This window comes from Onychomys torridus, chromosome 19 (genome assembly GCF_903995425.1).
Source record: "Onychomys torridus chromosome 19, mOncTor1.1, whole genome shotgun sequence".
NCBI lineage: Eukaryota > Metazoa > Chordata > Mammalia > Rodentia > Cricetidae > Onychomys > Onychomys torridus.
The window spans coordinates 52,767,976-52,794,020 of NC_050461.1; the positions used below are offsets into that span (position 1 = coordinate 52,767,976).

Genomic DNA, 26,045 nt, shown 5'->3' on the forward strand with positions numbered 1-26,045 from the left:
TTATCACTCAATTGTTTTTAGCTGGAAGGGGAGTATACCAGAATGTCCACCAGGGTCTATTGATTGCTTCTCCGACTGGCACACATGCTGATGTACATGCATATTCCCACCCATTCATTCATCCAGCACCTCCTCCAAGGTTCTTGCTGTGTGCTGAGTGCTAGACTCCAGGGATAGGAGGCTTAGAGTGCTGAGCAACCCCACCCCCATTCAAGGTCTTCACAGTCAGCACAACATGGAAGCAAGTCTATAAAGGCAGCATTAGAAACCTTCATAAATGGCAGTGTCCATAAGGACACCAGTGGTCGTGCACTAGTTTCATGACTAGCATCCCTAGCACCAACGACCCCAGATCACTCTGCACAGTCCATAGATTTAGAAGTAAACAAAGACCATCCTGAAGGTGCTGTAAGCCACTCCGGACTCTGTAAAGGGATATGGATTGGTTGCTTTTATATTGCATCGACCAAACTACCTAAGAGAACAACTTAAGGGAAGAGAGATTTATTTGGGCTCACGATTCAGATGGTTCAGTTGATGACTGCTTGGCCGCTTGGGCAGGATGAGGTGGTGACAGTATGTGCTGTAGAATATGGTGGCAGGAGTGCATGCAGAGTGTGTTCTTGTCTCCTGGGAGACCAGAAAGCAGAGCAGGGGAGGTGAGCGTGAGAACAGGTAGGAAGAAGATGCCCTCTTTGAACAAACACCCAAGTGGCCTACTTTCTCCTAAAGGTTCCAGAACCGCCTGCCACCGGCCACACCCGGTGAGCCTATGAGGGGCATTTCACAGTCAAACCATAATAGCAGGGAACGGTGTGGTCAATCCATGATCCTGTGCCCTTCCGTGTGTCATAGGAGCTGTACAGAGGCATCTCTTCCACATGGGGGTGCTGTAGAGTCAGCCAGCCCTAAGCTCTGGGAGTCCAGGGTACTGACCGTGTTCGTTCCATGGTGGAACTGAAGCCAGCTTTTAGATACAGAGAGGATGGGAGGGAGGGAGAACTGACTGCAGAGACCAACTGCCAGCACTTACCAGATAAGTGAGCTTGGCAAGTTCCATAGCCTTTCCCCGACCCCACGTTTTCATCCGTAAAGTGAGAACATTCGTGCTGTCATCTGGTCGGGCTTCTGTGACGATAAAGTGGGTTAATGGAGAGCATCTAAATCTTGCCTGACACAGGGCAAGTACAGTGTAAGCATTTGCCCATATTATTCCCTCCCTGAAGTTCATGGGTAGCAAGATCCAAGCAACTGTAGTCCTTTGAGCAGCTGGACAAGAGAGGATTTGACCGATGAGCATGTGAGCTGGGTTCCTACCCGTTAGCCCCCTGACCCTTCGCAGCTCATCCTGCCTCTCTGGTCCTCAGTGTTCTTCTTTTGCTATGAGTCTGATCTTTGAGCATCACAGTCCCAATACGTAGGATGACTGCCCCGCCCCAGCAAATCGTGAACCATGACTCTCAGCTCTTCCTCCTCCAACCCATCATCCCCAAACAGAGGACGTCCATTCTTTCTGGAGGATGGAGGCATGCTGCCATATGGTCTACATGCCACACTCCCCTGAGAGTCCCACTGTGTATTTCTCTTCTCATTTGTCTGGTGTGTCTGATGTATTTCTGGGGTAAATCCCACTTGTTCATGATATGCAATTATCTTTTTACGATGCTTTGATGTGCTTTGCTGGTATTCTTCTGAGGCATGAGAGACGTGGTCTGCAGTTTTCTTTTCCTGTAAAACTCTTTCAGTGTTGGTATCAGAGTGATCCTGGCCTTCTAGAATGACTTTCTTCAGAAAAGTGCCCTCTGGTCTTCTGCTGAATAAGTTGTGAAAATGGATGTCATCTTTTCTTTGACGATGCGGGAGAACTCACCAGTGAGGCCCCTAGCCTTGGGCTTTCCTTCACAGACAGTTACTTGGCTCTGTGCTTAGGAGTCTGTTCCAAGTTCTGTTTCTTGGGCAGTGTTGGTCATGGGTGTCTCTGTGGAGATGTGTGCCTCTCACCCATTACTGTTGACTCTCAACAGCCTTGTATCTGTACTGTTCTATTCCAAAAACAGATGGAAGAGGAGATAATGGAGGGCTGAAACGTTAAAACAAACAGAAAATTACAATCATTTGCAAATGTGGAAGGAAAGAGATAGAGACTTCAGGGCAATTAAAAAAGCACACGGTGGAGGGCTGGCCAGATGGCTCAATGGGTAAAGCTGCTTTCCATCCAAGGAGACAAGTCTGACGATCTGTGTTGGAACCCCACAATACACATAAGGCTACAAAGAGAAAAAACCAAGTCCGCCAAGTTTCCTCTGACCTCCATACATATGCTGTGGTATGCACACACCCATACCCACACACAATAAAATAAAGGTAATAAACTTTAACTTGTTTTAAAAGCACACAAAATAATTCTCAGAGGGGCAAGAAGGGATTTATTTTCAAAGGATAATCTTTGTTTTATTCTGTGTGTATGTGAGAATGTGTGTTTGTTTATGTGTTCACATATGTGAGTACACGTGCACACACGTCACAGCACACATGTAGAAGTCAGAAGACAACTTCAGTTCTTGGTCCCTGACTTCTGCCTTGTCTGAGACAGTGTCTCTTACTATTCACTCTTGTGTATGCCAGGCCGGTAGCCTGGTTTCTCCTGGTGAGTCTCCTGCCTCTGATGCCCATCTTGTTCCTGCACATGGATCTGCACCACCATGTCCAGCTTTATGTGGGCCCTGAGGATCCAAGCATACATAGGTCCTCACACTTGGACAGGAAGCGCTTTACCCACGGAGCTGTTTTCTCAGCCCTGATTTTGGTGTTTACTTTATTATTTTATTTTAAAAAATACATGTAACTCTCCCAGCTGAGAGACTGGCACCTCCAGCCAAGTGACTCCACCAAGGGTCACAGATCTTTTACTGTTTGCTTTGCTCTCTCTCTCTCTCTCCCTTTGAGTGGCGTCAGGGTCAAATACACATACCCAGCGGTTCCCTGGAGTTGTCAACATATGGTAAAATTGGCAATGGTATTTTAAGAGTGGCAGCACATTACTTCTTTGGGGCTATTAGAACATTCCTTTCACTTGACTTCCTAGACTACCTATAACAGACAATAGACATCCCAAATACAACCACATCTCTCTCTCTCTCTCTCTCTCTCTCTCTCTCTCTCTCTCTCTCTCTCACACACACACACACACACACACACACACACACACACACACACACACACACACACTGCCAGCCCAACAGGACCAAGACCAGCAGGATGTGACCAGCATACCAGCATACCATAACAGCTCCCAAGCTGTCTGGTGTCTAATGCAGCCTGAGATAGCTGGCATCTCCCCTCTGCGCCTTGGAAACAGGAGCAGCTGACCCAGGTGTTTGCCAAGAGATCCATCACTTTCCTTTTTATATATTTATTTATATAGTTAGCACTCACAATCAGTCTTCAATGTGAAACAAACACACAAATCCATGATTATTGAGTTAGTCGGAGCCATAAAGTGAACTTCAAGCCATTTTGAAGCCAAGCCAAGTTTATTTGGTACAGACCTACACTGCATCAAATGATACCAGGCTGAGGTTTCTCTCTCTTAATAACATTTTAAGTGTTATTTGCAAGGACAGTCTCGTTCCCTTCTCATTACAGCTTAGAAGGTATCCCCATTTGCAGTGATCTGGGTGAGAATGTTCCCATAGGGTCATACATTTGAACACTTGGTCCCCAGTTGGTGGAACTGTTTGGGGAGGTCTAGGAGGTGTGGGCTTGCTGGAGTGCTTCACTGGGAGGTGGGCTTGGAGGTTTCAGAAAGCCTCACACCATTCCCAGTGGGTAGCCCTCCCTGTCTCCTGCTCCAGCCACCGTGCCCACCTGCTGTCCCTGTCCTGCCATTATGAACCCCCCAGAACCATAAGCCTTCTTTCTATAAATTGCCTTGGTCGTGGTGTCTTATCCCAGCATTAGAAAAGTAACTAAGGTACCATTTTATAGAGAACAAAGCTGAGGTTTAAAATCTTGGGTAACTGGCTTGTATCTGTTCCTGCCTGACACTGTGACCAAACACGTGACAGAAATAACCTAAGTGGGGATTGAGTCTTTGGCCCCTGATGTCAGTCCATCCTGGTGGGAAAGGAGTGTGGAGCAGGAACTTCCCATCCGGAGATGTTGCTGCTCTGCGGGCTTGCTCTTTCCCTCAGAGCCCATGTTTGGTGCTACCTACATTCTAGGTAGCCAACTCTTTCCCCTCTCTCTCTTTCTCCTCTCCTCTCTCTCCTCTCTCTCTTCCCTTCTTCTTCTTCTTCTTCTTCTTCTTCTTCTTCTTCTTCTTCTTCTTCTTCTTCTTCTTCTTCTTCTCTCTCTCTCTCTCTCTCTCTCTCTCTCTCTCTCTCTCTCTCTCTCTGAAACATTCACAGACATACAAGATGTACCTCAATCTCATAGATGCTTTTGTATCCAGTCAAGTTGACAGTGAAAATTAGCCATCACACTCCCCAGGGTCATATAGGTAGTGATGCAAGATGTCGCATTCCCTGCCACATACATGTTTCTATTTTTAAAGCTCTTGAGGGCAGATAGAGTTCAGCAGTGAAATGCTTGAGGTCCTAGAATTTGTGGTGCCCTAGAATACATGGTGTCTTAGAATACATGGGGTCCTAGATTCAATCCCCACCAGTGGGATGGGGCAGCCTTTGACCGAGGGAGACATGACTGAGGTGGAGCATTTCTGTAATCTTGGCATTCAGAAGTCTGGGGCGGGAAGATCATGAGTTCAAAGCCAGTCCATGACCTATTGTATGACTCTGGGAGAAAATTTCCCCAATTTCCGTGCTCTTTGACCTGATCTTTACCATTGGAGAACTGAAAAGACAATTAGTCTGATCCAGTATCACTTTACCAGCCTGGAGCTCACTAGACTCCCAGTCAGTGAGAATCCCAGGGCAAGGTTCACATGTGGAGATTGTTAGAGTCCCAGAGGTGATTGCTTTTTATCTTTTAAAAAATCTTTTGAATATTTTATGTGACTTATTTTGATCATACTCTTCCCCCTTCCCATATCCTCCCAGATCTTCCTCAATTTCCTTACCCACCCAACTTCATGTTCTTTCTTTAAAAAAGAAAGAAAGAAGGGCTGGAGAGATGGCTCAGAGGTTAAGAACACTGGCTGTTCTTCCAGAGGTCCTGAGTTCAATTCCCAGCAACCACATGGTGGCTCACAACTATCTGTAATGAGATCTGGTACCCTCTTCTGGCCTGCAAGCATACATGCAGGCAGAACATTATATAATAAATAGATAGATAGATAGATAGATAGATAGATAGATAGATAGATCTTTAAAAAATTAAAATAAGAAGGAAAGAAAGAACCCTGAAAAGCACTCCTAAAAAATGGAGTCTGTTTTGGGTTGGTTAACTGCTCCTGAGCATGGGGTCTGCCCTGGTGTATGGTTGTTATACCCAGTATCACCCCACTGAATAAAACTGATTTTCCCCTTTCCAGCAGATAGCTTTCTGGCTAGGGGTTGGATTTTAATCCCCACTTCCCCTTCTCTGTGCTGAGATTTTTGTCTGGCAAGTGTTTGTGAGGGTCCTGTGCATGCTGTCGGTCTCTGTGCATCCATGTGTGCATCAGCCCTCTTGTGCTTGGAAAACATTTTTTTAAGTCATCCCTTGGCCCTTTCTGCCTTCTCTTCTGCATAGATGCCAGAACCTGGAGGGAGTCTTCCACTCCACACACTGTCTAGTGGGGGGGGGGCATCTCTGTGTTAATCACCACCGACTGCAAGAAGCAGCTTCTCTAGAGAGGCCTGAGTGACGCAATGGTCTATGAGGATAGCACTTGCCACTAGGAGTGGTTTTGATGCTGTGTTCGCTCAGCAGAAGGACAGCAGTAGATTTCCCCCAGGCCCATGACTTCTCTAGTCTCAGTTGTCAAACTCATTGTCAAGTATGGGCTTCATCTCATGAAGTTGTCCTTTATAGTCGAGAAGGGATTCCTTACCCTCATGACACCTGTATCGCTATTGCCTATCTTTTGCCCCTCTCCTCTTCTCCACTTCTAGCCAAATCTGTAAGCCAAAAGAGCCCTATCCATCCTGAACATGACACCAGGATCTAGACAGAAGTCTTCTTTGGGTCATACCTGGCAGTGTGGCTCCTAGAAGTAATAGCTTTGAGAAGATCAAATTAGTCCAGGGCTAAGGGAGCAAGGTCACGGCCATTTAATCCACTGGGTGCTATGGACAAGCACCTGTGCATTTTCCAGGATGCCAAAAAGAATTTTGAGACCTGGAAAAATAAAAGCAAATTCTGAAATACGAAAACTGCAAAATTAAAATTAGCAAATGCTTAGTTTCCAGGAGTCCATGAGCATGCCAGCATCATCAGTCATGAAATTTAGCATTCATGAAAAATTAATCACTATAAATGATTTGTGTGGGGCTTTTGCTTACTCCCTAAGAATTCCTGAGCATGCGTGTGACTTGTGAACAAAGTGGCTCACAGACAGATAAATGTGAAAGTCTAGTTTAAGGGTAGCCCCATCTCTTTTCCACCTCACTGAGTTGCCTCTGCTGTAAGGACCCCAGGGTGGCTCCATGCAGGAAGTCTTTTTGGTCACAAGACTCCTTACCCACTGATGAGAGTATTAGCAAGTCTTCAGATAAGCCTGGTCTTTGTGGGACCCAGAGGTCAGAACTAGGTCCTCAGGTGGACTTGGGATTCCAGTCCTCCTCAATCCAAGAGAAAAAAGGTCCAGTGCCCAGAGCTTGTCGCTCTATAGATGCCAGGCTGGGGAGAGCTGAGTACTCCCAGCAATGATTGACAGGGAATAGCTCAATGTCGACCTTCCTCCAAGGTCCCTCCCAGTGCAGATGCTACCTTGGCCCATTCTGCCATATGCTTATTGGCCATCTGTCTTCATTTTTTACTGCTATTGTTGTGATAAAGACCACAATCAAAGCATCTTAGGGAGAAAAGGGTTTATTTGGCTTACCCATCCTGAATCACAGGCCATCCAGGGAAGCAGGAACTTTAGGCAGGAACTGAAGCAGAAACCAAGGAGGAATGCTGCTGACTGGCTTGCTCAGGCTTCTTTATTATACAACTCAGGACCACTTGCCCAGGGGTAGCCCCACCCACAGTGGGCTGGGCCCTCCCACATCCATCACTAGTCAAGAAAATGCCCCACAGACTTGCCTATGGATCAACCTGAGGGAGGCATTTTCTCAAATGGACTTCCCCTCTTCCCAAATGATCCTGGCTATGTCAAGTTGACCGCAAAGTAACTAGAATACTGTCCAAGCACCTAGAACACATCTTTATGGTTTCCATTGTCCCGTGCTGTAAGTTCCAGACTGACCAGACTGAGGCCAGAGGACACAGCTGTGAGACAAGAATGGCACCGAGCTGAACTCTCATCCACTCACCTCTTTACATTCACGCTTACCTACATCACGTGTGTTCACCATTTCCTTAACATAGCAGCTGCGGCCTCTCATGAGCTGTACCAAGACTTTTGCATGGATGACTCTTATGACCTCCACAGTGACCCCAGGAGATTGGCGCTAATATTGCCTCCATTTTACAGATTAAGAAATCGGGTGTTCAGAGTTTAGGGAAGGTTGCCTAAGGAAAACACAGTTTGACCTGAGTCCCTGCTGGAACCCCAGGCTATGCTGCACCTAGTGAAGAAATGTGGAAAGTGGATGTGTGTATGAGTTTCTCCCATAGTCCTTCAGTCCCCACAGTCTGTCATCCTCATGTCCCCTCCCCTATGAAAGCCTACTGTGGGGAGAGATTTATCATCAGTCGTTCATACCCTAAGGAGAACGAAAGTCAAATTTCAGGGATATATGAATTTCAATGAATTAATATTTGACTTGGATTAAAAAAAACATTTCAGACTAGGTATGGTGGTGGCTCATGCCTATAATTTTATCACTTGGCAAATGGAGGCAGGAGGATTAGAAGTTCAAGGTCATCCTCAGCAACATAGCAAGTTAGCTGGCTTGGGCCACATGAGATCATGTCTCAACTGGGAGGACTAGAAAGATGGCCCCTTGAATAAGAGCACTTGCTGTGCAAGCATGAGGACATGAGTTCGGATCCCAGCGCCTGTGTTAAAGTCAGGCATGGCATGCACACGCACCTGTCATCTTGGCACTGTGTGGTGGAAACAGGAGGATAGCTAAGGCTTGCTGGCCACCAACCTACTTCCAGTTTCAGTGACAGACTCTGACTCAAAGGAATAAGGCAAAGAGTGACAGAACAAGATACCCAATGTCCTTCTCTGGCTTCAGCAATGGCACATATAGCCACACCCCACATAAGGACATATACCATACTCATACATATGAACATATACACACATACACAATTTCCAATTTTAATACATAATGACATATACCATACTTATACATATGAACATACACACACAAAATTTCCAGTTTTAATAATAGTAATATAACAACAGTAATAAGTGTGTTTTAATACTATTCAATAATTCAGCCCCAGTATCTACAATAGTCTCTAATAATTGGTGTTGGTTAAGAGAGAGAGAGGGAAATGAGGTTGAGATTAATTCCTGTGTCAATAATCATTGTGTGTCACTTGACTCGATTCTTTGCATTTATTTGCATCTCATTGAATCTTCTCAAAGGTGAAGTGTTAATGAGACCAAGTGAGAGCATGCTAATTGTCCCATTGAGGAGACAAATTCCTCAATGTTAAGTCCATGACACAGCTCACCAGGAGCTGAGCTGACAGTCTGACTCCATGGCTTCTCCGTGGAGGTGTTTTTATGGAGAGGAGTGTTTTACGCTTTAGTCACACCCCACAAGCTTTCCCTGCAGAACATGATTCATTTGTCACAGTCACAAAACCAGGCTGTGCCTGGATGTCTGACCTGTCTACAGTCTCTTCCGACGTAATCAACACACCACCTGTGACTGTTGTTGTTGAGGTTGCTTTTTAGAGACAGGATTTCTCCATGTCACAGCTATGGCTGTCCTGGAACTTGCTCTGTAGACCAGGCTGGTCTTGAACTCAGAGATCAGCCTGCCTCTGCCTCCCGAGTGCTGAGATTAAAGATGTGTGCCATCATGCCCGGCTAGGAGACAGTTCTTGTTCTTATTAAGGCATTGTTGGTGTCTTAGCTGGCTGTCAGAGATAGTGATGGAGGGTGTTGAGACCAGATCAACACTCTATCTCAACCTGTAGCATCCCTATTCAACTCTTGGCCTCCTTGTAGCTACTGACTTAAAAGTCCTGATAGAGCTCACAGCCCTGTGCTAAGAGTTATGGGAGACTCCTTGTATCCCCTCCCCACCCAGCATCCTCCAGTGTCCTGACCCTCAGATCCAGCCACTAGTATCCTCATACCCGACCTCTATTTTTTCCACCCAGCAGGGCTGCCTTGCTGTGGTCAAATGCTAGTCCTTGGGGAATGTGCTGGGTCATAGAACTTAACCTGTGAGTCTCTTCCTCAGAATTTATCAGTGTGTGCAGTCTACTTTGCCACCACATGTGTCTGTCATTCTGGTCATTTTTGTATCGAGAGTGTATACCAGCCCAGTACCTGTCACTCATCTCTCCTGGAAGTAGACATCTTGTCTCTATGAGTAAAGGACATGAGACAGCAAAGGCTCCCACATGCCCAGAGACATTCTTTCACTATCTGCTCTTCCAGAAATAATTGCTGAATTTGACAGAAGGGATGATCTCTGTATTGACTCCTCTACTGTTGCTGTGATAAAACGCTATGACCAAAGACAACTTACAGAAGAAAGGGTTTATTGGGGCTTATGATTCCAGAGGGAGAGTCCATAACAGTGGGGGAGGTACAGCAGCAGGAAGCCAGAGTAAGAAGCTGAGAGAGCAAACTGAATTGGAGAGAGGCCATAAACTCCCAAAGCCCGCCCCTAGTGGCGTACCTCCTCCAGCAAAGCTCCACCTCCTAAAGGATCCACAACCTCTCCAAACATGGCTGCCAGCTAAAGACCAAGTGTTCAAATACATAAGGCTTTTGGGGGATGTTTCATATTCAAATCACCACAGTCACTGTGAAAAACCCAACTCCAGTGCCTCTGACCTTAAAGGAGAAGCATCTGAGGAAGGAAAATGGAGAGAAAGGGATCTTTAGTCCAGTATTTCCCACAGTTTATTTTAGAACCAGTATCCTGATCAAGAAAGCATTTCCTCTATAGTGGGGAAAGTGCACCTACAGAAACAGGCAGTCTTTTAGGGAGGAGATAATGTGGGCTTGAAAGCCTCAGATGAAAACTGAGATAGATAGATAAATATTAGTAGGGAGATAGCATCTGAGTACCCAGGACAGGAGGTCTGTTCCCTCTCCGAAATGAGGAAAGCCACCAATAACTTAGCATCTTGTGTAGGCTGGAGATGGTGGGCCCCCTAAGTGACCTTCCCTCCACTACAGATTCTGTAGCCACAGAGACCCTTTTGGGGTCATTTGCTAAATGTACAGATAACAAAAGTGTATATTTGGGACTTTTAAAAAATAACTTACTATAACTTAATCATTGATATCCTCCTTGTTAGAGTTCAGCTCTGAAAATTCAAGGCTTGGTTCCCACCTGTTGGGAGGTGGTAGGATCCTACAGAGGAAGGACCTATTTGAAAAAAGACCATGGGGAGTGTGCCCTTGAAGGGGATCTTGGGAACCCAGCCCTTTTCTCTGCTTCCATCCTGCCTGTCTGAGGTAAAACAGGCCTTCTCTGCTGCTCTATCCCCACAGTAACATACATTGTCTCCACAGGCCCAGAGCCACAGGCCATGTGACCATGGGCTAAAACCATGAACCCCAGTAAATCTGTCCTCTTTTCAAATTGGTTCACTCCGGGATTTTGTCAGAGTCATGGGAAACTAAGACTTCTCTTAATCCAATTTCAGACAAGACTGGGCCTGCAGGGGTTGCGCTCTTAGACTGGGCTGCAGGGGTTGCCCTCTTAGACTGGGCTGCAGGGGTTGCCCTCTTAGACTAGGCCTGCAGGGGTTGCCCTCTTAGACTAGGCCTGCAGGGGTTGCCCTCTTAGACTAGGCCTGCAGGGGTTGCCCTCTTAGACTAGGCCTGCAGGGGTTGCCCTCTTAGACTAGGCCTGCAGGGGTTGCCCTCTTAGACTAGGCCTGCAGGGGTTGCCCTCTTAGACTAGGCCTGCAGGGGTTGCCCTCTTAGACTAGGCCTGCAGGGGTCTCTGTGCAGAACCTGAGAAGCACGGACTAGGGGAGAGTAGTGCAGCAAATCTGAAGGCCAAATCGTTTGTCCTAACCCAAACCTGCATTTCAGGCAGACTCTGGAAGGGGTGATGGTCTTCTGACTGTGGATGTGTGCCCACAAGGTCCCGGACAGAGCTTTACAGCCCAGCAGAAGTAAACCCTGTCCAGCGTGAATCCTTTTGATAGCATAGGAGCAAAAACTACAGGCAATCTAAGCCATTGTAAATGTGTATGCAGAATGCCTAGAAAAATCTTAGCGTTTCAAAAAGGCAGGCTTTCCTCCAAATAGTGGGTTTATTTCAGATATCAGGCAGAATAGTGTAGAATGTGTCCCAAGTTTTACCCAAAAATCTTCAGAAACTGAAAGTGAATGATCTTGCTGGTGTTTTGCTTTTTTTTTTTTTAAAAGGTTTTCTCTTTGTTTTACATTTATTTATTTATGGTGTGTGTGTGTGTGTGTGTGTGTGTGTGCATATCTACACATGCATCCAATGGGTGTGTGTGTGTGTGTGTGTGTGTGTGTGTGTGTGTGTGTGTGTAAGTCCAAGTACATCTATGGGAGTCAGCTTGATCCTTCTATCGTGTGGGATCTGAGTGGGAACTCAAGTCTTCAGGCTTGGTGGCAAACACCTTTACCCACTGAGCCAGCTCGCTGGCCCTCTATGAGAGTTTCATACCAAAGCATTAGATGTTCATCTCATGTGTGACATTGGAACATCTGAAACCATAAATAATTTCTTTACCGTTTAAACACGGACACTGCCTTGGGCTATGACTCAGAGCAAAAGTCCCAACACTCCAGACACAGAGGTCTGCTGGGAGACACTCATCCACAGCTAGCTTCTACTCGGTTCCCATTCAATAGATGACTAGTTTTTAACCTAAACAAACAACAACAACAACAACAAAAGCCCAGTAATTTCATATGCTATAACCAGTGTTTGATTACTGTGGCCCTTTTCAAAGGATTATTTTGAAAATTATTAAGTTTTTTTTTTTTCCATGTGCTGCCCATGTAGATGAACTGTCACCATCATAAATCTGGGCACTTACTCCTCTTAAAGATTATCTAACATGTTAGATAAATTAAAATACACCTTAGATTCAGAGCCACCAAACTCAGAGAGAAGCACACGCAAGTGGTGATAGCGCCCTCTAGTGCTGGAAGGTTAGAAAGTCCTCAAACAAATAGCTGGTAAAGCAGAGACAGAAAAAGGCGCAAGGTGAAGGGAGGGGGGAGGGAGAGAGAGGGAGGGAGGGAGGGAGGGGGGGGAGAGAAGAGGAGAGAGAGAAGACAGAGAGAAAAGGAGCGAAGATGGGAAGGAGGGAGTGGGAGAATGGAAGAAATGCACGGGGAAGGAAATCTAGCAAAGAAAAACCATGGAGGGAAAATACACAGAACATGTAGGGAGAAAGAGAAATAAAATTAAATATAAACATCAAGAGTTGGGGGCTTCAGGAAAGCTTAATGATTAAAGCTACTTACAGCCAAGCCCAACAACTTGAGCTTGAACCCTAGGACCCACAGGGTGGGAGATAGAAGGAGAGCATCGACCCCTAATGGTTGTCCTCTGACCGCCACATACATGTTCTCTCTCTCTCTCTCTCTCTCTCTCTCTCTCTCTCTCTCTCTCACACACACACACACACACACCCAAAAAAAAAAGAAAAAGAAAGAAAGAAATGAGACTTTGAAGACCTTTTTAATCAACAAGAGGAAATAGAAACTAGAAGCAAAGGTTAAAGAAAAAAGGATGTGAGAAATTTTTTTATTGAGCATCTCCATGGTAACCCTGCAAACACTGTCAGTTTTCCACACCTATAATACTCTCAAATAGGATTCGCCACCATGGCTGTTCATCCAGTCATCATCCTTAGAATTTGGACAGTATGATAAATATAGAAAGATTCTGACCTGAAAAAAAAATGTCTATTTGTGTATGTATGTATATATAATACAATTACAGCCCTGCATAGTCCTGATTCATTTGATTTAATTTCTCGAAGGAGATGTTCACTGCAGACACTATATAGTACGGAAATTATAAATTCCAGTGTGCAGAGCCTTCCTGGGATCACTGGCTAGAATCTGATGAAGCCCCCTCCCCCACCCCCATTCCTTGTTCAATAAAACAGTGATCTGGGCAATACCCTGCAAGCAGACCTGGGTCCTGTGGGCCCCCAGAAGGGGCTGGTTTTCTAGACAGGAGTCCATCTGAATGAGTCAGATCAGATGGTTTTCAGGGACACAGGGGCAGCAGAATTTCAGCCCTTAGTCTCATAGTCCCAAGCCTGTGCTCACTGGCACCAGATAAAGCTAGGAAGAGCCTAAGGAGTTCTGTGAACACAGATTACAACCAGAAAGTACTTGCAACTATGCCTACCCATCCTTTAAGACATTTAAACAATGTGTGGGGGCTGGAGAGATGGCTCAGCTGCTAAGAGCACCGACTGCTCTTCCAGAGGACCCCAGTTCAATTCCCAGCACCCACATAGCAGCTGACAACTCTCTGTAACTTCAAGATCCGACACCCTCACACAGACATACATGCAGGCAAAACACCAATGCACATAAAAAAAATTTAAATGTGTGTATAAACCAGGGTTAAAATAGACACTTAGAAAGATTGCTGAGTGACTTTATGCAGAAGTGTGTATTTGTACGTGCTCGTGTGTATGCTGCTGTGAGTGTAGGGTACAGTGGGGGCAGGGGTGAATGTGGAGACCAGGTCAACCTCTGGTGGTGTTCTGCTAATGCTGTCCACTTTTGTTTTCTGAAAGAGTCTCTCACTGGCCTGGAATCAAAAAGGAGTCTGGGCTGGCTGGCCAGTCCAGTCAGCCCTTAGAATCCACCCATCTCTGCCTTCCCAGCATATATGCTGCCATGCCTGGCTTTTCTCTCTCTCTCCCTCTCTCTCTCTCTCTCTCTCTCTCTCTCTCTCTCCCTCTCTCTTCCTCCCTTCCTTCCTTCCTTCCTTTCTTAACATGGATTTTGAGCATCATACTCAGGTCCTAGTTCTAGGGTCCTAGGAAATGCTGAAGGGAGACCCCAGACTCAAATAGTATGTAAGAACAAAGAGCGTTTATTATACCACATGCATGTGGGGTTGCTCACCTGTACAGAGTGGTGTGACCCTGAGATAAGTGTTCAGGCTCCTTCTAAGCACAGCTAAGGGGAGTTTCAGGGTCAACTCCATAATTGGTTAATCCAGCAATGGTTACTTACATTAGCATATTTCTAATTGGCTGAGGTTTAGTCTTATAGTTTTGGGGCACATCTGCACAAGCTTGGACATGACTCAGAGGGGGCTGCTAGGTTTGTCCTTGAGACACTGTGGGGCTGGCTCAGACCCTCTGTGTTTGTTCTCTCCCTCCACCCTGAAGGTAAGGGCCTTGTAGATAAATGGCCCTTTGGTGGAGATGACACCTGTTTGCCCTTCTCAGAGAACTGGAACCTGATTCAGTTGTGAAAGTGGGAGAGTTTAACCCCCTCACTGGTGTTTGCACAGCAAACACTTTACCAGCTGAGTCTCTCCACAGCCCAGATGGCACCAAGTGTCACCACGAGAATCTGTAAAGCATTTTAAAGGGTTTCCAGACACTAAGACTGCATTTGCGCTGTTTTTTAGCAAGCCATGAGTCTACCTAGTGAAACACCAAGGGTGCATTGCAGAAGACAGGTATGGGGGCTGCATTGCTCCTGAGGGCCTCTGTGGTAAAAAGAAAAGATATATGCAAAGAATGTGGCCTACCCCACCTCCAGGCCATAGTTGTTAAGTCAAGCTTCACATCCCCTCCTCCTGGTTTCTTTGAGATTCCATTGGCTGGGATGAAACAAGACTCCCCGCCCCCAAGGCTATATCACCTCCCAGAGCTCCCCTTTGAGTTCCAACCTAGCCCTGAAGCCAGGGGCTTTAAACTTCTAATGCCTGCCAACTTCTTGGACCCTCAGCCTTCTCATTTGTAAGCAGAAGTTTCTGTCCCATAGCAGCCCCCAAATAACCACTCAGACACATAATATTAAGTATAAATGATCAACCAATAGCTCAGACTTGTTACTAGCTAACTCTTACATTCAAATTAACCCATATTTCTTATCTGTGCTTTACCATGTGGCTTGGTGCCTTTTCTCAGTATAGCTTGCCCATCTTGCTTCTCTCTGTGACTCCTGACTCCGCCTCTTCCTCCCAGCATTCTCAGTGTGGCTTTCCTGCCAACTTTATCCTGTTCAGCTATTGGCCAGTCAGCTTGTTTATTAACCAATCATGGAGACATATATTCACACAATTTAAAAGAATATTCCACATTTCCCCATTTTTGTCTAATTAAAAAGGAAGGTTTTAACTTTAACATAGTAAAATTATGTACAACAAAAACAGATATCAAGTAAGAATTACAGTTACAATATCCAGTCCATTTGTATTTGGCAAAATTAGAGAAAATATTCTCTATTTTATCTTTGTGAATTTAAAGTTTTATACCTAATTTATCTTTTAGCATGACTAAGGAAAACTTTAACTATGACTACCTAGTCTTCAACTCCATCAAAGACCCCAGAAGGTTGAAATGTTACCTAACAACAGGGGCATCTGGCTGTCTGGACAGTCACCCAAAGTTCTTCTTAATGTTTGTTCTACAGGACTAGTATATCTGACAGACATTTCTGAGAAGCAGAAAATTCTGAAGGGCCGTCCTAGATTGTCTTGGCAAAGTTTGGCAGTTGCTTTTTTTTTGGTCCAGTTTGGACAGTATAATGTCAGCAATTGAGGCAAGGGCAGTTTCTTTGCCCAAATGGCTAGCTTTTACCATAAAGAAAGCAAACTCCATATGCAGGTTCCTTGATGTCCACCATCTTTTCTGAAGCAGACAGAGTAGGGAACTTGAGTAAGGTGTGCTCTCGGAAGGGTCCACACACACACCAGGGAATGAAGTGAAGATTTGCCAGCTCAGGCAGTTGCTTTCACTGCCCCAATTAGGCTGCTTTGTACATGTTCCTGTTGGCTGCTTTTGGATTGCCGGTACCGAGTGGTGTGGCACATCTGGTTGTGCCTATTGGCAGTAACAGGGCGATTAGTATGTGGTTCTGTAGTGACTTTAAAAAATCAGGGAATACTGAGGCAAGTAAAGCCAATATTTACTAAGTATTGGATATAGTAGTTGTTGATTTGTAGTCAAAGGACCCCAGCTTCAAACACCAGATCCATCTAGTTCTGAGGTCTTGAGTAAGCACCCCCCAGCCCCTTAAAGAAAGGAAGTACACTTGCTCTCCAGAGTGGGGCATCAGCTAGTGATCTGACCGGAGATCCACACTCATTCCTCTTCCTGGCTGTGGTAAAGCTGCTTTCTGACTCTACTGTGAGGTTCTGAGCAGGATGGGGTTTACGATCCCCATGTTCTGTGCAGTGTCTTCTGGCTGTTCTCAAGCTTCTACACACTTCAAAGCCAGGGTGGGCCGAGTAATCGGGATCCTCATCCCACACACTAGAAATGTGTCTCACCGCTGTGTGACATCACCCACCTATACCCAGCACACAGGAGGCAGAAATGGGTACCTGGAGTAAGATGGCCAGCTAGACTAATCAAACTGGTACATTCTGGATTCAAGTGAGAGACTCTGCCTCACTAGATAAGCTACAGGGGAAGATACCTGATTTCAACATCTACACACACACACACACACACACACACACACACACACACAGGCGCACATACAAACGCATGCACACAGATGTATATACACTTGCATGCACATCACATACAAATCTATACACAAAAACCAAAGGTCTCAACCTACAAGATTCAGTGCTCTCTACTGCTGAGGGTGGGAAAACCCTGTGGCTCTTTTCTGGGATTATTTGTAAAAGGCATCCTTTAAGTTTGAAATGAAGGCCCTGAAAATCATAACTCATAGCTGATGTTGCACCCCGGAGGCCCCCCATGAGTGCCTGCCCATCAGAGCACTTTATCCGGCCACTCAAATTTGTATGTGTTCTGTGCTAGGATTTCTCCCGGTGTCTGCTCCTTGCCTCTGCCTTACTGACACGTCACTAACAATTTCTCTTCTCCCACCACACCCACCTTCCCCTGTCTCACCCTGTCCCTCCCCTGCCTCCTCTCTACCTTCTCTTTGCTGGCTCCCGCTGCTCTCCAGTGCGACCAAGACCAGTGCATTCAGAGCACCAAATTCGTTTTACAGGCCGCAGCCACTCCTCTGCTTCAGAGCGAGCCGAGCCTCACCAGCGAAGAGCTGCATATGCCTGGGAAACCAGGCTTGGGCACCCCGTGTGCTAGCCTGACGCTGGGTCAGCCCACGCCACCCTCCTCCATGCCCAACCTTGCCACCGAGGCCACGCTCTCAGACATTATGCCCCTGAAGGACGAACACGGGGGCCACCAGTTTCTGACCCCAGATGAGGCACCCTCGCCGCCAAGGATGCTGGGGGCAGGCAGTCCCTTGACTCACAGCCGTACCATGCATTTGCTGGGCCTGGCCAGCCAGGACTCTCTGCACGAAGACTCCGTGCGGGGCTTGGTAAAGCTCAGCTCCGTGTGACCTGCGTGGGCAGTCCTGGGACACAGGTGACAAATAAACAAACAAAAACAGTGGACATAGCCAAGTGGACCTTTTGTTTGGAATCTGCCGGGTGGGCCAGGAGAAGGAGGACCCTCCATAGGAGGAGCCTGGAATTGGAAGAGGCTGCGTGGATGCAGCACCCTCTGTCGGCTGCTCTTGGGACAGACACAAGGAAGGTTTTCTCGATACTGGCGGACAGACTGAAATTGCACCTAATGTAACGCTACTAATTGAAATCGACCTGCCGTTCCATTTGTTCGTCAAAACAAAACAAAACAAAAACCCTAAAGGGAAAAGCCGACCAGACACGGGTTTGCATGCCACACATGTGTTCCAGTGGTGGTATTCCAGAAGAAATGCTGCTTTCCTCTGGTTCTTTTTAATCTTGTGAAACTTTCCAGAGAGACAGACTGAGCCCAATGGGCGATGCCATCCGTGGTGGACTTAGCTGTATACGGATGGATGTCCCCTGCCGCAGAGGGCTACCGGGTCCGTCCTGCCCTGAGCGGACATTTAACCGTCAGTGCTTAGATGGGGTGTTGTATTGTGCCACCTTTTGGCAGTCCTCGCCTCCTGTGTGATGAACTTCCTGTGGACAGCCAATAAAATGACTCCTCTGTTATTTTTTTTTTATCTGTATACAGTTGCCCTTAACAGCTTATATGCAAATGGTCAGTTGTTTGTTTACATTATCTCTGGTGAGGAATAATTCAGCACAGTCAAAATTCAGATCTTTGGACTGTGGGATTACAGGGTGGCTTCTTAGATGCAAGCTAGACTTGCCAATAGACCCCAGCCCTCGACATCCTCCCCTTCATGATCTGTTTTTAAAACAGGCTCATCAGGGTTTGCTCTGCACTTACAGCCACCCACACAGCTTTTCTGTGTAGTAGGGGAAGGGAAGGGTACCCAGGGGAAGGGATGTTGTCTGGCTGTCTCCTCAGCTCTGTGGAGATGTGATGTTGGAATGTTGCAGAACCTCATAGGCACACTTCACCATCCTCAGGAGGCCACGCTGGCTCCATGCTGAACCTGAGGTCACATAGTTCATGCTCTAGGTGGAACACGCATGAGCATGGTGATAAAATGGCTGCTTCACTCCATCTGTCGTCTGGAAGGGAGCAGCATTTTAGGGAGCCAGACTAGGAAGCAGCTGCAAGCAGTTCACCAACAGGCGCTCTCCAGTCTTCTTTTCCAGCTCCCACATCCGATGTCAAATCCCCAGAGCCTTGTGACCATCTGAACGCAAGGTGCATTTCTCATAAATACAAGAAAGTAGAGATAGTTTTACTTAGGACAGAGCCGGTTCCGATCAGGTCACAAAATAGTCATGGTGAATATGGCTGCAAATGTCTTCCTTGTGACATCTTTAAGTTACCTTTGCTATTATACCCCATGGTGGTATAGAAATTGAGGGTTAATTATATTTAGCCAATTTTTGTTTTGTAGTTTTCTGGACCCCCTAATTATTTGTAATTTAGGACAGAACTTTTCTTTTTTTTTTTTAATTAAGATTTATTTATTTATTATGTATACAGAAGAGGGTGCCAGATCTCATTACAGATGGTTGTGAGCCACCACGTGGTTGCTGGGAATTGAACTCAGGATCTCTTAACCTCTGAGCCATCTCTCCAGCCCCCAGAACTTTTCTTACACAACCCTACACACAGTCAAATGCTCCACCTGTGAACCAACTGACTCCCCACAAGGTCCCCTCTCAACTACCCCTGCGTTCCAACTGTCCCCGAAGAGGGTTAGGGTGACGAGAAAGGAAATCTTGCCTCAGCCTCAGCCTCACCCTGGAATCAAGCATGACCTGGTCTTTTCCAACTTTCTATGGGGGGGGGGCTTATCTTTAGGGCCTTGTCATTTCTGACACCCTAATATAGTTCTTGCCAATTTCCTATGACCAGCCCCTCTTCCAACAGCTCCATTCAAAAAATTCCAAGAAGCAATGATAACATGACAGATAAGTCCCTTAATACAGTCCCCCCCCCCCCGCACCCCCCAGTCTCCTCCTCCTCTTCTATGGATTCAGTCGACCATTAATTGAAAATACTGTGGGCACGGGCAGGCTATACTGGATTGTGTGGACTCCTTTCCCTGGCATAGGCCCTAAATACTATTCCATAGCACTACACTGTGTTAGATATAAATCACCTAGAGATGATTCCATATCTGCAGAAGGGTGTGTGCATACTCTATATGCCTGTGCAATAAATATTACATAAGACACCTGGATATCCATAGATTGGGGTTACCATGGGCCTCTAGACCTAATCCCCTAAGGAAACTGAGAAACAAATATACTTATCAGTTACCCTGTTCTAACCCCATCCTCTATACATATGTGGCACCATTTATCACATAGAGGTTTGGGGAGCTTGGTAAAGAATCAAGACTATTCAGGGTCAAGGGAGAGGTTAACTTGAATGAGACAATTCACTAAAACAACTAAAACTGTAAAGCCCACAAAATGTCCACAGTCTTCTCTGTTTCTCGGAAATAAGTGACTTGGCTCTCAGGGCTCCCAATTCAGTGATTGGGGGGGGGGGCATCACCCAGGGAGGTGAGTGATCTGCATTTCCCATTAACTGGATCCATCTAGTGTGGCTGAGTAGACCCTGACATTTCTAAATGATTCTAGAGAGTTAGCAATCGATTGAATGCTAGCTAGAAAAAAAAAAAAAATAAGATGAATATTTTACTATGCTCTTAAGGCTTGGGCCATTAACACACGTGGGGGTGGGGGTACAATTTCATCTGTTTCCCATTCTCCCAGGAATGCTCCAGAGACCATAGGCCTCTTAAGCACTTGCAGGTTGGATTTAGCTGGAATACCCTGGTCCAGACCTGCTTCTGAGCGGACAGGATGACATGCCAGTCTGTGCCAGGAGCAATCAGCACAGTGTTGTGCTGTGCCCACTTGAAAACTGTTCATTGCAGCTTTGGATGTGATTGTTCAACTATCTGCTATATCCTACCCCCAGCCAGCAAAGTGCCATTTACCTCTTCCCACCCAGCAAGTCTCTCAGAACGACCCCCACCTCCGAGTCTGCTAAGGTTTTGCCTGTGTCATCCTGGGTCACCAATGGGTTCAGACAAGGTATAAGGACATTCAGAGGCACAGCATTCAACTGCAAAACAAGATACAGACCCCATTCTGCAAGCCATGTTTCACCAAGACCTGAGTGGGTTAGCCTTACTATGCTTCACACCCTGGGCCCTGGACCCTCATTAGACCAACAGCAAGAAATGAATGTACCGAAGTTGCAATAGGTGTCCTGGGTGCGGGACTGGGTGACATCTCCAGGCATAGCTGACATGGAACCTTTCAAAGGCTTCAGGGGCCTCTCCAGCCCATACTTAAACATGTTCCAGTTCAGAGCCCAGCCTACCCACCATCTTCTTTGGGTCTGGAGCACCTGCTTCCCAGCCATGGCTTCAGTTGGAGTTCATTCACAGGTGTCAGGGCTCTACCTGGATATGATGTCAGACCTTTCCCAGGGGAGTCACTGTGTATCCGTCCACACCAGGATACTCTTCAGCACACTGAGTTCGTCAAGTAAGAGGAGAATCAAAGGAAATAATGGTGGACATATGTTCTAGCTGATACCTCAAAACTAGTCTGAAATTGGGCCTAAATTAAATCGATATTTATGGTTTTGCATTGAATGCTTGGGTTGTGGGAACCTACCACATTCTTATCCAAGAGGAAGAGCACTACAGATGGATTTTAATTTCCCGTGGTGTCCACCCATTCTGGAGGTCTGTCTATAGGACGTCATCTGCTGTTTTCCATGTTAGCTCATATAACTCTCTTGATTATGTCCTGAAACTCACTTCCCCCTCCCCCACTTCTCTCCCTCTTCCTTGCCTTTTCTGATTAGTTCCCTGACCCACTTGTTCTATATACAAACCTTTCCCTGCTCAAATGCCTTCCCTCTCTCCACTTCCTCTCTGCTCCCCCTTGCCCATCTCTCCCATCTCTCCATCCTCTCAGTAGGTGTTCACTGAAATAGTAAATGATGTGTTCTTCCCTCTCAAGTCACCATCACATACAAATAGTTGATAAATCCTCTACCGCCATGGGATGTGACTCTGATGATATGGCCCAGTGAATTTTCAAAAAGAACTGCTTGGCATATTAATCCGACCATTAATAACTGGAAGATGGAAGATTAGATTCTTTTACAGCAATTGTGTTTGCAGCTACATAACTAGATAAATGGCTTCAATTTGAAGGTAGGGTGTGTGTGTGTGTGTGTGTGTGTGTGTGTGTGTGTGTGTGTGTGTGTGCTCATAGACCCTAGGAATTGTATCCAGAATGGACTGGAAGATACATACATCTCTTGTGTTATTGCAAAGATTTTTTTCTATTGGTTGATGAATTCTTAAACTCATCCATATGACAGAGGTAAGAGTTAACAACTCATAGTTTGTCTGGATATTTTAAGTCTTGGAGAGGATGAGAGTCCTCAGGACAGAGCCAAGTAGACATGCCTTGAAATGAATACATGAATAATTCTAGACAAATAAGCTATCTTGCTTAGGCTCCAGAAAGAAAGAATAAGAAGGCTTAAGTCTTGTTAACCTTTTGTTCAGAGCACCATGACTATATATTTCATGATAGTCAAACATTTTGTCATGAAAAAAAAAAAAAAGGTAAGGAACTTTAAACTATTAATAGACTCAAAGCCTGACCCTAGGCTGTGGTGGCCTTGTCATCCATAGCCTGTGGTGGCCTTAGCCTTTCTGTTTTCAGAGATCTGTGTGCTTTAAGAGCCTGCCATGAGCTAATCAGTGCATAGAGGACTGATCTTTACCTGAAATGAATTAAAAAGCATTTTCTCCTTTCATTAAAAACTACCGATTACATAAAATATAAACTTCAATCTTTATGAGAGAGAGTCTAGACCAAGAAGGAGTAGGAAGAAAAAGATCAACATACAAGCTGTATATGTGTGTGTGTGTGTGTGTGTGTGTGTGTGTGTGTGTGTGTGTACCCAAACAGTAATGACTTAGAAAATAAGCTCTCCTCTCCATCCTGCAAAATAAGCAAAGAGACAGGCAATGAAGAATCAGTGTGATGTTGTTAGTGTCAGTATAGACCTTCTGTTTCCATTCTGCCTTTCTTAAAAGTGGCTTTCAGGACAGGCAGTGGTGGTGCACACCTTTAATCGCAGCACTCAGGAGGCAGAGCCAGGTGGATCTCTGTGAGTTTGAGGCCAGCCAGGTCTACAGACTGAGATCCAGGACAGGCACCAAAAATACACAGAGAAACCCTGTCTCAAAAAACAAAAAAAACAAAAAACAAAAAACAAAAAAAAAGTGGCTTTCGTTCCAATGGTCATTTCATGGTCACAAGACAGGCCCTGTGGTTCCAGCATCAAAGCCACATTCCAGGAAGAAGAGTTAAGGGAAGGCGTCTGCTCCCTGATAGAATGCTCCCAGAGGTCCCTGCTTTCTCCATGATCAGTGTGAACTCACATGACCACTCCTGGCCAAACAAGAAACCAGGGAATAGCTTTTCATTAAGCACATTCTTACCCCAGATCTTGAGATTCTGTTGGCAAGGGAGAAGGAGGAACTGAGTACTCAGGAGGTCACCTTGCCCCCATATTTAGTGAAAAAAAAAGAAAAACAATACAAAACCAAGGCCCTCCAGCGTGCCTCTCATTCTCCTCTCTGTTAGCAAGTTCTGCATTCACCCACCAATGCTTCTCTCCTGCTTGCTAGAGTAAGCCTGGCCCTCACTCCTCTCCTCTCTCACACTGGAAAAGAAGATAGTGTACAGAGGTTGTTTTTATCTATTTTGAGAAATCTTGTTGGCAAACATATCTGTCTGTGGCACCTGTGTTTTCTGATTGGGATCTAGTCTGTGGATTGAAATGTAATTAATTTGTTAAGTCATCCTGGCAGATGATCTACAAAAACGTGCTTTCTGGAGGTAAGGAGACCAGATGGGTTCAGAGTCCACCAAAGATTGTTCTAACCCCGTTCTCATTGAAATGCCAGGTAGAATTCTTCATGCACCCAAGCTCAGATCAAGTTGAAGCACCAGCAAGACCCTAGCCATGGATGCTCCTTCCCTGACTACAATTGTGAGTGATGAGACCTAGTCCCAGAACATGCTGGAAAGGAGCTGACAGTGTGAACATGAAGAGCCTCTTTGTGATACACAAAGCTACCAGTTCAAGTTCACACCATGCTGGTTTGGGTCTCTGTCTTTCCCTTCTCCCCAAGGATGCACCCCCACCTCCTGTGCTACACAGGGTATCAATCAGACACCCTGCAAAGGGAACCAGGTCCCCTCTAGACATGTCAGCCAGCTGGGATCTGGTACTCTCTATTGTCCACAGGACTCTGCATCTTCAGGACCGGGAGTGTGAGTTTACAGCTGCCTAGGCTGGTGTATGCATGTCCTATCTTGTGAAAGGCCAGGGCCGGTGCCTGATTCTGTCAAGATTCCCCACTCATTCCCCACCATGACATTTGTGACTTAAGTCTTCCTAGGGACTTTTCTTCCGTCCCCATTGCTGCCATGAAGAGGCTGATTCTTTCTGAGATGGGTAAGAAGCTTTTTCTAAAAGAGGAACCAGTAGAAATCGTCTCCTCCCCCCAACACCCCATTTCATTTCCTTTAAAAACAAACCAACCAGAATCTACATCCTTTTCTAGAACACATGGTAACTAGTGGAACTACAATAAATAATCAGTGATATATATAAGCATCAGGGAGTTCGAATAAGGCACCGGGAGTGATCTGCCTGTCACTGGGATGCTGAGATACTCCTCAGCAGGGAAACAGGAAGTAGGTAGGTAGTCCACCAAGCTGGGACAAGACCATGAAGTCACTCCAAGTCCAGGATGCTCTCAAGTGAGATTCAGGCACAGACCAAGGAAGGGGTAGGATTGAGAGTTATAGGTCCATCATGAACTTACCACCTCCTTGACACAGCGACAGTGGCGGTTAGCAGAGAGCACTCCCATGGGTGTGTGGGATTTTAAGGATTTGTGGGTTTTCAGTCTAAGATATAAAGGTAGGAGGGACTCCCTGAGCAACATAACCATGTAAAAAATAATCAGTTAAAACCAAGTCAACAATCTGGAGAACTCAGCCCAGCCAACTCCTGCAAGCCTGCTCGTGATTCTTGGCTCACCCCGGCCCCAGCAGAAGACACAGAAATCTTGCCCAACATTCCTCCAAGACCATCTCCAGTTTTCCCACCTAAGTAACCTTACAGGGTGGGTCAGAACATCTGCTTAATGGTCCAGACTATAATCTTCCTGTCAGGTGGTATAAGTAACACTAGAAAGATTAGAAGAGGAGGCATTGATTGCCTGTGTGAGAATGAACTGGGCCATAGCATAAGTGTTTTCAAACCAATCTTTAAAACAAACTTTTAAAAAATACTGATCTAATCTGCCCACCCTACCTCATATCATAAAAAGGATCCACCTATAAAGAGAGAAGACTTGTTTTAACTCATAGTTTCCAAGGCTCGGACTGTGGTCATTTGGCCCCAATGCTTCCAGACCTTTGGCAAAGCAGAACACAATAGCACAAACATGCAGTGGGGCAAAGCTGCCTACCTCAAGTAGCAAAATGAAAAAGGAGGGGTCAGGGTCCCGAATCCTTCAGGGGTACACCCCTATAACCTACCTTCCCTCCATTGTAAGGAGGGGTCAGGGTCCCGTATCCTTCAGGGTACACCCCCATGATCTAGCTTCCCCCCATTGTACAACACCTCTTCAGAATTCTGCTGCTTCCCAACACCACCAGGCTGGTGAAGAAGTCCTTAGCAACACATGGCCTTGGATCAATCAAGATCCAAACCACACCAAGCAGAAGGGCTTTGGAACCTGTAGAGAGAGTGGGCCAGCCACCAGCTACACACTTAATCCCAGCACTCGGGAGGCACAGCCAGGAGGATCTCTGTGAGTTCGAGGCCAGCCTGGTCTATAGAGTAAGATACAGGACAGGCACCAAAACTACAGAGAAACCCTGCCCCCCACAAAAAGGGAGAGAGAGAGAGACAGAGACAGAGACAGAGACAGAGACAGAGAGAGAACAAGTAAGAGAGTGGGAAAACCCAGTAGCTAAAGGTAGAAGGGATAATTCAAGTTAAGAAAAGATGACTAGAAACTAAGTCAAGCTAAGGCTGGGCATTCATACATAAGTGTGTGATTTATTTGGGAGCTGGGCGGCAGGCCCCCAGAAAAGAGACAAAGAAAAACC

The 26,045-nt window shown here is 46.0% G+C and overlaps 1 protein-coding gene across 2 annotated transcripts in view; it reads left to right on the forward strand.

Moving 5' to 3' along the window:
* The window catches only part of Zdhhc14 (zinc finger DHHC-type palmitoyltransferase 14), a 257,825-nt gene extending 239,383 nt beyond the window's left edge, over positions 1–18,442 (forward strand). Inside the window, exon 9 of one of the 2 annotated variants that reach the window (XM_036168617.1) lies at positions 17,381–18,442. In XM_036168617.1, coding sequence (XP_036024510.1) covers positions 17,381–17,782 — 402 coding nt within the window. In that variant the 3' untranslated portion in view covers positions 17,783–18,442. The remainder of the gene's footprint in view (positions 1–17,380) is intronic. The other variant, XM_036168618.1, reaches the window with a different exon arrangement.
* The last annotated feature ends 7,603 nt before the right edge of the window (positions 18,443–26,045 follow it).